This window comes from Pimephales promelas, chromosome 9, assembly GCF_988280905.1.
Source record: "Pimephales promelas chromosome 9, fPimPro1.hap1.1, whole genome shotgun sequence".
NCBI classification, from domain to species: domain Eukaryota; kingdom Metazoa; phylum Chordata; class Actinopteri; order Cypriniformes; family Leuciscidae; genus Pimephales; species Pimephales promelas.
The window spans coordinates 34,252,630-34,268,533 of NC_142777.1; the positions used below are offsets into that span (position 1 = coordinate 34,252,630).

The following is a 15,904-nucleotide window of genomic DNA, read 5'->3' on the forward strand; positions in this document are numbered from 1 at the left end:
TGCCATTTTGATTTTATAAATAGCATTGATTTCAAACATATTTTACAAGGTTATATGATGTTTTATTGTTTTCTTGTCCCATAAAATTATGGATTCTGCAAGTTTGGCAGACGAAAATGTTCAAATAGCCTATTAATATTCTTTAAAAAAAATGATTGACTTCATTTTTATTTGTCCATATATTACAATTTCTGGACAGTTATTTCGACCTTTTTTTTTTGTGTGGAAAGGCATGTTTTGTTCAGCTCAATTAGTTATTTATTTTGAAGGAATAGTTCACCCAAAAATTAAAATGATCCCATAATTTACTCCCCCTCAAGCCATTAGGAGTTTATGACTTTCTTCTTTCAGACGAACACTTACATAATCAGAGTTATATTCAAAAATGTCCTGGCTCTGTCCAGCTTTATAATGGGAGTGAATAGAGTCTGAGATTTTAAAGCCCAAAAAAGGTCATGTATCCATCATAAATGTAATCCATATTGCTCAAATTTGTTCTGAAGCGAAGCGCATTTTTCTAAGAAAAATATCCATATTTATAACTTTATAAACTATGATGGCTTACGACAACGACCATAAGCGAGTCTAGTTCGGGCAGAAGAGTGACCTCTGACCGGACACGACACATGACGTTGGATAGGAGTAGCGTAAGCTCAGGAGAGAGTAAAACGAGTCTTTTTTTATTTATTTCTTCTAAAAACAAACTTCTAATTTGTGACCTTTGTTTCATTTTTCTCTGTCCTCTGTGCTTCCGCGCTTAGTCATGTGTCGGGTCAGAGGTCACTCTTCCAGCGGAACTAGACTTGCGTACAGCTGTTATCAGAAGCCAGTGATTATAGTTTATTTTTTGCCAATTATAAATATTTTTTGATTTTTTTCTTGCAAAAATGCATCGCTTAACTTCAGAAGGCCTTTATTAACCCACTGGAGTCTTATGGATTACTTTTATGAAGAATAATGACCTTTTTTGGGGCTTCAAAAGCTAGGTACCATTCACTCCTATTATAAATCTTGGAAAAGTCAGGATATTATTTAATATAACTCTGTGTTCGGCTGAAAGAAGAAAGTCATACACCTGGAATGGATTGAGGGTGAGTGAAATATGGGATAATTTTCATTTTTGGATGATCAAACCCTTTAATGGCTCACAAATATTACAAATAAATATTGAAAAATATTAATAATAAATATACCTTTTAATTGATTGATATAGGCACACGTCTTAATTTAATTTTAATAAATGTATTTTTATTTAATTTTCCGAGTCATGAAAAAAAGTCACGTTTTTTTAATCCAAAATGAACACAAATATTACACGTGCATGTTTTAAAGTACATTTTTATCATCTCGAACATTCTTGTTTGTCATTGCTCCTGTAAAGCAAATGTTAAAAGAACATTGACGTTTAAGCGAGGCAGGTGTTCGCAGCTCGTTTCTCTATTGCATTACACACTCGCGCTGTGACTGCAGATGTCGCCCTACAGCAGCCTCAGGACAGGACGGCAATGGCACATTCGTTCTCTCGCGACGCATTTACGCATGATGTAACCCTAATGTTGAAGTTAAAACCCAGTCCAAAACCGTGCACAAAACAATCCTCTAGACTGTTGCGAATCATTCCGTTGATCTAGTCTGACTCGTCACGACGGCGCAATGACCGGTCATCTCCTCTCATTATTCTAGAGCCCTCGGTACATGGCAAATACCCGCAGGACCTGTTGCCGGGGTAAATATGGCTGATAGGATGCTCGGTGGTTTGCTGTATATCTGTCTTCTTGGCGCGTGGCGGATCGCTTTTTGGGGCAAAATGGTGAATGTGACCTGAATGCGGATTGTTCTTGAGTAGAAAATCACGGCAAACGCACTTTTCACCAGGCATCGATTCAGCTGCTTTTCGCAGGGTTAGTCATCGCGTCAGCGGTCTGCCGCGGTGGCCCGTCAGCCGTTTCTCCATTAGTTGATGTCGCGCGGCGTATAAACACAAATCTTTCTCTGCCATTTTACTCCGCGCAACGACGCGACGCCGGCAGGCCGCTTTCGAGGGATTTCTTTCCACGGCTGGCCGGCTCGCTCCCGTGCCATTTAGTGCATTTGCGCCAGAACTTTCGGCTGAGATCTGCTCACGTAAAAGCGGAGGGCGCGCGCTTGTTGCATCGCCCAGCCGTACAGCAGCGCGTGCTGCGCGTCGTTTCGCACGGCGGAGCGCATTTCTGGACCCTTTTCGCTCGCATCCTCCTCGCTTTTTGTGTGCACGAGCGAGGCGTCTCGAAGATGACATTGGCTGGATAGATACATAGATTGAGAGAGAGCGAGCGAAAGAAAGAAAGAAAGAGAGAAAGAAAGAGGGAGTGTGTGCGAGAGGAGCGTCTTGCTGCAAAGGAGCGTCATTTATGCATGCATGCTTATTGAGTTTGGGGATTGTGCGTTGAAGGAGAATGCAGCAGCCCAGCAGTGACCGGGGCTGATCACGGTTCCTCAGCGGCTGGTGTTTCCCCGTCACCAAGTGCATGGGGAAAGCAGCACACGCAGATGGCATGGACACTTGCGCAAGCCCATTCGCACTCAGTCCCCCAGCACCTTCTGCCCCGAGAGCACTGCAGCAGCGCCGCCGGCCGCCCCTGAGCCACAGCAGACGGCATGAGGAGGCTTGATCCGGTGCATTTCTCCATGCTCGTCATCGGGGTCTCCTTCGCCTGCTACGCCCCGAGTTTGGATTCGCTGCAGGACCAGGCTTACCGATCGGCCGTGGTGATCGAAGGCGAGGTGAGCTCGCTGCCCGAGAACGTCTCCGTGGAGCCCTACAGTGTGAATGTCAAGGTGCTGGACGTGTGGCCGGTGAACGGCGGCGGGTTGGAGCGCGAGCAGCTGGTCACCGTCGGGGAATTCGGCTCCGAGGCTCCTTGCGTGGCGGTGGAGAAGCACCACAGATATATCTTTTTCATGGACCCCACAGAGGAGCCTTTAGTATTCAAAGCGTCATTTGCTCCTCTGGACAGCACCGAGAAGACCCTCAAGAAAGATGTGGAGAGCATATTGTGTGAAGACTGCGGTAAGTTTATTCACTGTGACTGGTGACAGATGCACGAGGCTCTTCATTGTTAACAGATAGAGCAGCACATTCACAATGATGCGTTTTGCTCTAGAGGAGAGGAGAACGCTTGTGTTTGGGCGTCTCTGCAGTATTGTTCTAATCACCGTTAAAAACATTTAGGTGTACACCACCAGTAACTCAAGCACACGAGAGAGAGAAAGAGGGGAGCGTTGACCACATCTGTGGCAAGCCGCTTATTCCTTTAAACCACTGAGAACTAATTAGTGACCAATACCTTTTTTTCAGTTTCACTCGTTCTTTAGATGCTAAACAGAAGGGATTTTGACCAGTGTCTATTCAATTAGAGGTTTGCTTTATCTTCATACAAGTAAATTGCATTGTTACTGGTAACCCATTTTCTAATTATGTATTCCAATTTTCGCTATACCTAGTTGTATATTGATAAAAATGATTATGTGGTGAAGTAAATAGTGAAGAAAAGCGATTTCTACGTGAAAAAGTTTTTAAAAAGAGTCAATTCTGTATTAGTACTCAATTCATGCTTGTAGAAATTAAAGTGTAAATAAAATGAAGTAAAACCTACTCAACTTTTCATGATGGGTGTTCCCATCATGCACTAGGGCTTGAATAATTAATTCAGCTGTATTTTTTCCAGCTGTATTTACTCTGTTTAATTATTGCTTTTGTTGTTAGGTTTAGTAACTTGCCATTTTATGACATCTGGAGTTCATTTTACTCAAAATTCATTCTCAAAAACGATCCATCGAATTTTACCGTCATTGTGTTTCGAGGTCTCGGCGTTCAGATGGCTATAGAAACTGTTATTTTTAATTTGTTGGTATCTATACAATATCAATTCTATTATTTACTTAAATGTTACCTAAAGCATACTCTTTATTGGTAGAGTAAAAATTGTGAAGGAATCTTTAACTATAGTTAAAATGACTACCTGACCTTTTACTGGCCAAGTTAAAGTTACTTATTTCTTTTGTTAATTTTGCTTAATTTAGTTAAGTGGAGTTTTCTTAATTAAATGTGAAAATTTGCGTAAAAAATCTGCATGTAAAAACTTTTAGAAATATTTTTTTTCTAGTTTATTGTCTTGTTAGTTGCAATTGCATGTTTTACTTGTGATATATCGAGTCACTTTTGGAAATAATAGAAATCCATCATATTAGTTTAAAGGAATACATGTTAAAGCGGTTTGCCACAAGCATCAGATTGACATGCATTAAATTACCAATTATTCTGTACTCTCAGGCTACGAAGTTCAATCAATGTGAAGCAATGTACATGAATCTTCAGGCTAAGAGTCGCCCATGTTCATCACGTGATTTCACAGAATGCAGCACGATGTGCCGTGATTCATGCAGGCGTCTGACCTTCTCAGAGATGTACGTTTCTGTATGGTGAGAAGCATCAGACAGAAATGTGTGTGAAATAATGCGGATGGCAGTTAGCGTTTGGTTGGCATGGAGCAGGAGGCCACGTGATGGGAAATCTGCTGGATGTGGTTGGTTATGGGATAAGGTGGCAGAGGCAAGGCCCCTACAGAAAGGGATTCCCATTCAGATGCAGATAAGCTCTGGCGTCACACTTCTTCCCTATTATAACCTGACATATTGGTGAATGTTTTATTTAACATGACTTAATTTATTGATGCTTTCTATTTACAATTTTATGAATTAGAAATGAGCATCGACTCAATGTGCTTTAAGAACAGAGACTGCCGTTTTAACGCAGAGATATGATTTATTTTTTAAAATCGCTTGTAACTTGACTTGTAAATCAGTTCATATGGTCGTCAAGCGACCTTCAGAGTAGGTTTGGTTGAAATGAATGGCACCCGATTGGTAGATTTGTTTGAGATATGAACCTTGTGTTTTGATTTTTTTCATTGTGATTTCCACTCTGGTTGACATATATATGCACAAATTATGACTTTTTGTTGTTGGAAGAACTCCATCGTCTAGAGAGAGCTTTAAGTGTCCTCTCTCTGTTTAATTCCTGTGTGTCTTTTCTTTTAGTCTAATGGCATATTATTAAATGATTAATAACATTACCCTAAAATTATATTACAATGCATTTCGGTGTCTTCCTGTCCTGTTCTTTCCAGACAGCCCTAGGTGAGTTTTAAGAAACAGGCAAGACTCTCTTAAAAAGAGTCTATAAGGCATTTTATATATTTGTGGATAAGACGGAATATTTAGATATTGAATTGGTCGGATCAAGAATAATTTATGCCATTTTATATTATTTAATTGAAAGAATTATGTCGTTTTATGTCTGTATTGTTCAACTGGTTGAGTCAATGTTGATATGGGATTTAGAAAGTAATGCAATATTTATTTAGGGAGAGTAATTAGTACTTATATTAGTAATGCATTACTTTTTTTTAGAGTAATTTAACCAATGCTGGGTACAATCAATGTAGATTGCATAAAAATATCAAATATACATATAATGCATATGCAAATATAAAAAAAATATAAACAGGTTTGCATATTCAAATTTAAGCAGATTTTAGAAATATCAGCTTAAAAATAAATACACATAAATCACCATGGTACTTCTAAGATTTTTCAATATTATTTGGGATAGATGTTATTTATTTTTTGAATGATAATAGGCATATATAAATATCAATTCTTTGCTGGGGAAATGATACCCAAGCTGTTGAAATTGCCTCACTCTATGTGTCACTGTGCCGACATGAATGAGTTGACTTGGGAATGAATGGAAAATGGCTTTTGTTTACTCTGCAAAGTTTGGGGGAAGTGAGTGAGGACAGAAGTGTGTGTCAGGGAGCAGAAATACAGAAATACTGTATGTGATTTTGAGAGGATTTACCCAATTAAAGCATCAGAGGGACTGATTCTCCTGCTATGCTTTTTCGGATATTGCCTTTCATGTAGAGTGTAATATAGCAGTTTGGAAATGTAAAAGGCCTGCGAAATGTGCACGATAAATGAAGTTATTGTCTCACTAAAGAAAGAACCGATTCTGAACTGCCTGAAGAGAGTCATCAGTAATTACAGTCTTGCTTTCTGCACAAATCCTACATAGTTTTGTAACAGATTTGCCTAATTCCAGCCATGGACTTCATTGGCTGCCTGTTAACGTCTACATAGACCCTCAAACACTGTAGATGTGGAACGGGAAGAGTTTGGTTCGTGATCGTGACATGATGAGGACGACTCTAGCTCGAATTCATACAGTAAAACCAACACTATTGTTACTGTTGGTATCACTGAAATTCAGATATGGTAACGGGCTTTCGGTTTCCGATTTGCGCTGTATTAGTTGACCGATCACAACAGACTGGGCCATCTGACAAATCAGAGCAGAGGAAGCTCTTGGAAAGGAGAGAGACCTTGACCGAACCGTGAGAAAAGAGGGGATTCTGCAGTGTATATAATGGGGAAAATAAAGTGTTTTTTGACCTTGGAGGCATGTAAACCTAATGTGGGAAACTCCTAAAGAAAATTAGGAACCTTTACAATTGAATAATTGGGGCGCTTTAATGCACGCATTTAGGAAAAAAATCAGTGTAAAAGTGTCGGATTGACAGTTTTTGCTGTTAGAAATTAAATGAGAGCAGTTTTGATCCATGGAGACTGGTGTGCGCAGAAACACAATCCAGCTCTGAGACTGAAAGACATGGCTGATGTAGAAACAGAGAGACTATAGAGACTGACAGACAGGGTATGAGTGAACATCTAGTCCAATGTGTCTGAACTGAATGTGACTGAAAGTGGCCATACCTTGAACTCTGCGGCAGAAAGTGAGAGGGACACAGTCCGTGGTCGTTTGAATGTGCTTGCAAGAGAGGAAGAGGATTGAGAAAGGGTGTGTGTATCTGTGTGTCAGTGGCGATGAGAGAAAGAGCGAGCAAGATATCTGGAGCTTGTATGAATTATGCAGGTTGCAGTCTAGAGTGCAGAGTTTTAGCTGACCGTGTTCCTTTTTCTCTCATTTGCCTCTGATTTATATTTCACAGTAACTTCGCCATGTGCTCTTTCAAACACACAGAGAACAGAAAGCCGAGAGCAGTTGAGCTGGCCTGTTCATGCCAAATCAGCCTGTATCACAGGCGCTCAGATACGAAATGGGAAAAATTAATGAACGTATTGATTGTGCATTGTTTTAAAATTACATCGCAAACAGCGGCTCGTTTATACTTGCAACATTATTGCGTTTCACTCACTGCAGTCTCTTAAGCATTCCTACACAAGCCCTGAAGCCATGAAGACATGCAGAACATCAGAGGCAGCGTCACAGAAACAGCCCCACCTCCTGGTCAGATTATGGTAATGCTGGCAAATCTCCCACCGGGGGAGACCAGTCCGTATAGAGGAGGATGGTGCTTTTTAATCCGACGTGGATATAGTGAATGAAGCCGTATTAGAGGATCAATAGAGCCTCATAAGGAGCTTATAAAGACAGTGAATGTCCTTTACACTGCTGAAGGACAGTTGAAGTTTACCCAGTCGCTGAATTATTGAACAGCACTTAGTTTATCTTCAGTCCCTCGACGCACACTCACAAACCTCCTCGGTCGTCTAGTGGCTTCCGGTTGGTGCACGGGCGTTAACTTGCGTCTACGCCAATTCCCTTTTTTCGTACTGGATGGAGGGAGGATATTATATCCGCATGATGTTAAACTTTGTGTTTGGGTCACGTGGTACAGTGAGGTCCATAAGTATGCAGAAATGTGTTTACTTGGCATATTTATCATTTAAAATAACACTTTTCATTGCAAATTATATTATCAACATGCAACCCTTCAAATACTTGGTCGGTATTTGCTGTAGCAGTGCTTTCAGAAACCCTCCACCTTCCCCAGCTCCACCTGTATAGATCTGCTACTGGTAATTCATGTACGCTATATTGTACAGCAGAAGCATGTCTTACTTGCTCACAGCAGTGTGTTGTGTGTGTATTGGCAGTAGGAAGTCCAACAGCAGCATAGCAGATCTGTTCCAAACATGTCAACATTGTCAAATCCATTACCAAGCCAAACATTCATAGAGTTGTCACGACAGAAATGTGATTTCATTAGTATTTTGTTCATTACTCTTTTGCTTTAACAACATACATCTTTTAATGTTTTAAAGATGTGGTTGAAATGGGTACTGCAGACCAAATTCAAAATATTGGAGAGAGTTGTTTCCCCCGCCTCGTCTTTCTCAGACTCGACACTCGCGCATGTTGCCAGATTGAGAATACGCAACATGAACGAGAGCAATTGACAATGGATCCCCACTGTAATGTATCTGTTTTACAGTTTTTCTCATTTCTTGAAACAGAAATTACATTCTCAAAACAACATGGACAAACTTCCAAACTACTTGGCAATTGTTCACAACAGAATTAAATTTCTCATTCAGTTCATCAAATTGCAAATGGTTAAGTGCATGTCTCAATGTCTCAGTACATCTTTGCAAATGATTAAGTACAGGTAGCCTACATTTAGCACAATTTGTTGATCTAAACTGATTGTTCATTCTCAGTCTAATGGTTGTTGACTCCAAAACGTGTCGGCGTCATTTCATTGTATACAGTAAGTCATCACATGCACAATAGTCAATTGTCAAAATTAGTCAAGAACATAAACCATGAATATACCATCTATGAATCCCTTGGAACATTTGATACATTTATTACAGCAATTGACAGAACTTGACTAACGAAGGAGGAGTTTCACACATCGCAGATGACCAATCAAACCGTATGTTTGAAGGTGCAATTAGTGCCTCCCATGTACTGTAAATCGGTCTAATATCTATCTTTAGATAATATCTCTAATACTGTGGGTTTACTATAACATTTCAGTAAGTCTAGTCATTGATTTTACCCCTCCCCTTTCTGTCAGATACCCCCTGTAGTACCTCTGCATAGGGGTCCATGTACCCCAGGTTTGGAGCCACTGGCGAAGTGGCAGGCAGTATATTGAACTTGTGGAGAACAGAACATTCCTATGTAATTGGAGGTGTGTCCATGTTGTTTTGAGAATGTATTTTCTTTTACCTCTGATATATGGAAGTTACTTTATGTGTACCCTAAAATCCCCCCCAAAAAACAAAAAATTCAGTTTTATACACAATTGTATTCTGTTAGCTATACAAAAAACAGTACAGTAACCATTGTCAATGAAGGACTGGGCTAAGGCTGAAAGGTGGACATGAGGGATATTTCAGGTGAACCATGGTGTTGTGCCGAACCATCCACGTTATTTTGGCAAAAGCACCAAGAGTGTTGAGAAGGTCCAGTCTGTCTCGAGAAATGAGCCAAAGCAATTGAGAAGGATCTTTGCCATTTTGGTGGCACTGACTCTTTATATGAGAAATGAATTTAGTTTTGAAGCATGAGTGAACAGTTTTGGGTGTAGTGTTGTGCTGAACCGTAAGACTGTTTTGCCAAATGATCTTAGAGTTTTGAGAATGTAATTTCTGTTTCAAGAAATGAGCCAAACCAATGGAGAAAAACTGTAATATGCCTCTAGTCATAGAGCTTTTTTGATGGATGCTGAGGCTTACGTGTAGAAACTGTGATCTCTGGCTTCCATGGCTGCAATACCAGCATGTTTTCCGCAAACTGGTAACCCGGGGTGTCGAAGTACTATTGGGTAAATTGGCAGTGGGCAAAAACAGACATTCCAACGCATTGACAGCAAAAACAAAAAAACAACGCATTGACAGCTACACAACTACCTGACGCTTGATAAAGTTCAGAAATAGATCGTAAAACTAATCCATATGAATTGAGCGGTTTAGTCCAAATTTTCTGAAGAGATTTGATCGCTTTATATGAACTGATTGAATTTAGGCTTTTATTCACATTTAAACATTGATCAGTGAACATACACAGAAGCTCAACCGAATCCGCTTGATGCACGAGAACAAACAACCTCTTGTGAGAATCTCTTGCTGAAGCTCAAATGTGCTTCATAACACGAGAATGAACCTCATTGGTTCTTGCTGAAGCTCAAACGTGCTGCATAACTTGGGAATGAACCTCATTGGCTCTCGCACATCAAGCGAACATTGATCTTCCGTTTACCACAACTGATGTGTGAGTTGATCAATGTTTATATGTGAATAAAAGCCTAAATTCATTCTGTTCATCATATAAAGCGATAGTCTCTTCACAAAATTTGGACTAAACCTCCCAGTTGATATGGATTACGATCTCTTGAACTTTTTCAAGCGTCAGGTAGTGTAGCTGTCAATGGACAGAAACCGCTCAGATTTCATTAAAAATATCGTGTTTCAAAGATGAACGAAAGTCTTACGGGTTTGGCCAGACATGAGGGTGAGTAATTAATGACAGAATTTTCATTTTTGGGTGAACTATCCCTTTAAAGACACTGTGCAAGAAGATCTCACACTTTTAGACCCCATAGTACGTGCAGAAGAATCTGTCCCAGCGTTCTCGTACTGTTATTCACACTGAAATCAGATGAATCTGCCATGAGTTCAGCCCAAGCCCACATGAAATGGAAATAAATGTAATGTGTGTGTGTGTTTTATATAGCCAGCATACTTCTGATATTACACATCTGTAGGAAAGTAGGAGGGGAGTTATTACTGAAAGAGAGAAAGGGAGCGCAAGAGATGCTATTGCGGAAAAACGAGTGGAACAGGGGATAGGAGAAGGTAAGCAAATGAGAGTGGTAGAAAGAGAAAAGCAGATGCACTGAAGGGGGAGGGGGGCTGCACACGAGAAAAAGAGAGGGAGGGAGAGTAAAAGAGAATAGCTTTAGCCTTTCTGCTCTGCCTGCGAGCATCTCATCAACTATTCATCACTTACTGTGCCCATCTCTCTCTCTCTCTCTCTCTCTCTCTCTCTCTCTCTCTCTTGTTCAGCCCTCATTCACTCTGTCCTCAGCTCTGAGAGATGTGTCAGGAATGTCTAATTGAAATGAACTGATAGAAACACATTGACTCAGGTAAGCAGGTCGACTCAGCCGAGCTCATTTCTAAGACAATCACACATACTGCAGGGCCTGTTTCACACACACACACACGCTGCATCTGCGACGTGTATTTTTGTTGTCGGCCATATTAACTAGGGATGGGTCATGATGTTCAGCTAGTCAATTAGTGAGGTCTAGATTTTTTTTTCTTATATATTTTAAGCTTTGATATTTTTAGCATTTGTGCTTCAATAAGCTTGCTGTGCTTTATTTGTTAGTTAACACTGCAAAACCCTCATCCATACCCCACCGTAAACGTTTAATTTTTAAAAAATTCATTTTTTAATGCATTTTGTGATTCCTGTGTTCTGCTTTAACATTGCATATCCTATACCACGTATATTATATATTAGGGGCCTATGATTTCTCCGATGTGGAAAACATTGACAGAGTTGCAGAAATAAGCAGAGATGTATAGTAACGAAGTAGAACTACTTAAGTACTGTACTTAAGTACTAAAATGCTGTATCTGTACTCTACTAGAGTTACTTTTACTTCAGTAGATATTTTCGATGAATTTAATACTTTTACTTCAATATTTTTTTAATGTTCTGCTAGTTACTCATTACAATTCTAAAAATTTTACGAATCATTCGTTGCAATCTGCCTAAATCACATGCCAGTTTTATAGGGTAATGGTATTGATTGACACACACATTGACAACTAATGCAGGGGTTGTCCTGCAATGACATTTTTTTTGGCTGCCAAAGCAAATTTGTATCCCGCCAAAGCGCCTTATTTGATTGCTAGTTCAAACTTTTTACTGCTTTCTTTAATAATTACATGACACAATACTTGTACTTTTACTTTTAGTACTGAAGTAGTGAATTTTAAAATAAACTACTTGCAATACTTAAGCACAACAAAATGTTGAATACTTTAGTACTTCTACTTAAGTGTGGTGCTTAAAGAGCACTTCAACTTCTACTCAAGTCACTTTTTTGATAGAGCACTTGTACTTTTACTCAAGTCCGGGTTTCTAGTACTTTATACATCTCTGGAAATAAGTCCATTGGAAAACTGGGGACTTGACACTTAAAAAAATGACAGACAAATTAAACATGAAAAAAAAAATGCAATTTTGGATAAAATAAATTGGATTTTATAAGGCCCTAATACATTTACCCACTTCTATTGTAAACGCTCCCTAAGAAATGCATCAGATCAGGGTCAGGTGAACCATAAACCAGCCTAACCATACAGGGCTTCCACTTTTCACGAACAATTATTCAACTAGTTGATCAGGCAATCCACTAACTTGAAAATATATAGTTTTGCATAATCCTTAAAGGTACACTATGTAGGAATTCCGTTTTCGTCAAACAGTGACCCCTAGAGTCGCTGTGGAGTACTTGTACTGTCGTAAATAACGAGTGGAAATAAGGTCTGGCTTTAAGAGCTGCGCGTGCTGGGTTATTTCTGTTTGATTCTCATTCTTATCCTTTTTTAAGTGAAAGCCTGACCGAGTGAGACTCTTGTCCGGTTTTGTCATGTGGTCAGTTTCTCGTTTTCTTTTCCTTGACTCTTCCAAGCCTGTGGTCACGTGACGGTCATTCTCCAGGCATTCTCCAGATCACAACGACCTGGCCAAAGACGGTGCGTCTTCTCCAAACTTACATAGGTGGTATTTCAAGAGGGCAGCCCCGCTCGGAGCATTGATAGTGTCAAGCGCTGTACTGAATATTGCCCTGAGGAATCATTTAAAATAACTCCTATGCGTCAACTCTTTTGCCCAAAAGTTACACGGTGTGCCTTTAATAATACGGGATGCACCTTCACTTTTCTCTGTTGAAGTCTATGAAGTCGCTGTGTCCATTTCTTTTACTGTCCATGGTTTTCCATGGAATTGGGCTGCTTTTAAGTTGTTGCCGTAGGTTAATTTCCATCCCAGTACGATTTTGGTGTTCCAACACCATTTGTATTTGTGTTCATGTGTTTGCATAGAGTATGTGATTGAGAGGATGTACAACATAATTTGCGTGAGTGTCTTTGCTAGTCTTAAACTCAGGTAGTGTTAATATGCTGTGATGGGAGGTGATGCTAGTGTAAGCTCTTCTCATTTGGCTCAGATAGACCTGCTGTGTCAACTTTTTCTTCCTTTTTTTTGTTTTAATTGGCAGCTGGTTTTCCTCTGCAGGCTCCATTGGGACTCCATATGTTATGGAGTATAGATCCCATGTGTAAAGCACCTCATCTTACAGTACCTTACAAAAATAGGTCTATAGTTTCCCCCAAAACTCCTCAGTTACTACATGAACCTGTACTTACTACTGTAAAATAATAGTAAAATCATGAGGGTTCGTTCTTCCTTTCTTCAGTAAGATTTTTTTTGTGAAAATTTACATTAGGCAATAATGCATTTAATTGATCAAAATCGAAAGTAAATACATTTATAATTTTACAAAAGATTTTGTTTCAATTACCATTTTTGACATTGATAATATTTCTGAAGCATCATGTGACACTGAAGGCTGGAGTAATGATGCTGGAAGTTCAACCTGGCATCAAAGGAATTCATTACAATTTACAATAGATTCAAAGAGAAAATTATGATATTTGAAAATATTCCTGTTTTTTTCTGTATTTTTGATCAAATAAATGCAGCCTTGGTTGACATATAGTGAAACAGGATATTCAATAAGACACTAACTGTAAATCTAAGACTGGATGTGAGTTTGGGTGGATTATTAATAATATTTATTTATTTATTAATTTCAGATTTATTTTTTGGAGAAAGAGAAAATATGAATTCTATTATTTATAGCTCAGATAAGTCAATAGGTCAAATTGAAAATAGAAAGTGAGAGTACAACTATAGTGATGGATTTTGTAACACTAAATCAGGTGTGTGTATATTTGTGCATGTGTGTGTTTTAAACTCACAGTCACAATGGCTCTTGAGTGAAACTGTGTGTTGCCGGTGCTATCGAGTGGTGAACTCTTATTTCCTCCACCCTGGAGAGGTGACAGGAGACACGGAGAGAGTAGAAAGCTGTTCAGTGGAGCGGTGTACGTGTCAAAGGTCACCGTTTCACTCATTGTTCCTTTTAACTGCGGGACGGATGGAGCTGCAGTACTAGCGTCCACTGGAGAGAACGTTTTAGCTGCTGCTTTAATTGTTTAATTGTGTAATTATTCTGTCTATGTCTCTCTCCCATCTCTCTCTTTCTCTCAAGAGTGGTTACCATGGTGACAGCTGCTTGCTGCAGATATCACACTGATCTCACACACAGATAGAGGTGTTTCTGTCTTGCACAAAAAAATGGAAATCTGCAGTCTCATAACAATAATAAACAGACCAAATGTGTCTTGCACTGTGTGCAAACACAAACTATGACAATGATATTTATATATGATGTGCGTGTGTGTTGCTCGTGCTGAATAACAGCACTTGTTAAAGCAGATATGAGCGATCCGTTTGCTTCTGGAGGGCAAGAACCAAGTCGGGGGGAGGAGAGAGAAGTGTGTGAAAGATGGAGCGAGAATGAAAGAGTAAGTGTGTGTGTGTGTGTGTGTAAGCGAAAAGAGCAAGTCAGGTGACCTTGAGACTGCAACCCTTGATGGAAGGCTGGAGGAGATCGAACGATCTGATTGGCTGGTGGTGTGTGTTCGGTTCCAGTAGGGCTGAGTTCAAGCAACATCCTATCACATCTCACATCGCTTACATGCAGCATCTTGTGTATGTATTTAAACTACACAGCTGTCTATGCAAAGTTGATTGTATATTATACTGCACTCTAAAAATTGCTGGGTTGTTTCAACCCAAGTTTGGGTTAAATATGGATGGACAAATGGAACCGTTGGGTTTGTCCATATTTGACTCAAACATGGGTTGAAACAACGTGTAGTAAATCTGTATAACAAAAAACATTTTTTCAAAATGTAACTAATTTCTTAGTTTTAGAGATAATATTAGTTTTTAATGATTAAGGTAATGGTTGGGGATAGTGTTACTGGAAGACTTTGACGGGAATATTGTTCCAGGAACAACATTATCATAGGAATTGCATAACCAACTCACTCATATATGTATGATGCACCATGCCCCAATTTAATATTCAAAATGCTACATTCCCACTTTACAGCATTCCCCATGTGAGGAATGAACTGTGACAGGCTGGAAAATAAACCCTGTCATGGCGCTGCAGCTCTCACATGGATTGGTTTATTTTCATGTGTGCCCGCATGTCCCAGAGGCTGCCAAAAATAATTATTTTTCCAGCTATCTTACTTTAGCGTTGGTCCTTTTAAATGGCAAAATATTAGCGTTCCAGTCCCAGACAAAGTCATTCCAGAGCAATTTACGGTCGGTTGTTCTGATCCGAAGTTAGTAAATTGTGGTGTTGAACACAAGATGCTTACATAGAACAGGGTTTTTGTTGTAATCTGGATTAAATGAGACAAAATGGCACAAGTGTATCTGCAAACTAGTCACCTAAAAAGTAGTATTAGTTGTGCTTGATTTTAAGGGATTTTGTGCATGATAAAACCGAGTGAACAAAAACTCACACACTTGCACTGAAGAAGAGGCCAGAATGCCATAGAAACTTAATGGGTTGTTTTGACTTGGACCACCTAGCAACGCTCTAGCAACCACCCAGACCACCCTAGCAACTGCATATTTCCTCCCTGGCAACCACCCTGAATACCTTAGTGGCAAGTTTTGTATGGGTGTGCATTGTGCAAGCATAACTCTCTTCCTAAAACATAGTGTAGTTCTTACCTCTGCTGTCATGAATGTGATTTTCCAAATCACCATAAATGCACAGGCTTGATATGCTTTCAGTTCCCACCTGACAGTGAGAGGGCATGTGTAGTGCTCTCCCAAACACTGTAGGCTGAAAGATCAGTGGTTAAGAGTCATTTCAAGACT

The 15,904-nt window shown here is 39.6% G+C and overlaps 1 protein-coding gene across 3 annotated transcripts in view; it reads left to right on the plus strand.

Annotated features, from left to right (window-relative positions):
• Nucleotides 1–15,904, plus strand: part of nrg2b (neuregulin 2b) — a 77,065-nt gene that overhangs the window by 1,411 nt on the left and 59,750 nt on the right. For 2 of the 3 annotated variants that reach the window (XM_039649025.2, XM_039649026.2), the window contains exon 1: nucleotides 1,455–3,049. The exons of the other annotated variant lie outside the window; for it this stretch is intronic. In XM_039649025.2, coding sequence (XP_039504959.2) covers nucleotides 2,638–3,049 — 412 coding nt within the window. In that variant the 5' untranslated portion in view covers nucleotides 1,455–2,637. Of the gene's footprint in view, nucleotides 1–1,454; nucleotides 3,050–15,904 lie in introns of those variants that run through there. 3 annotated transcript variants of the gene reach the window in all.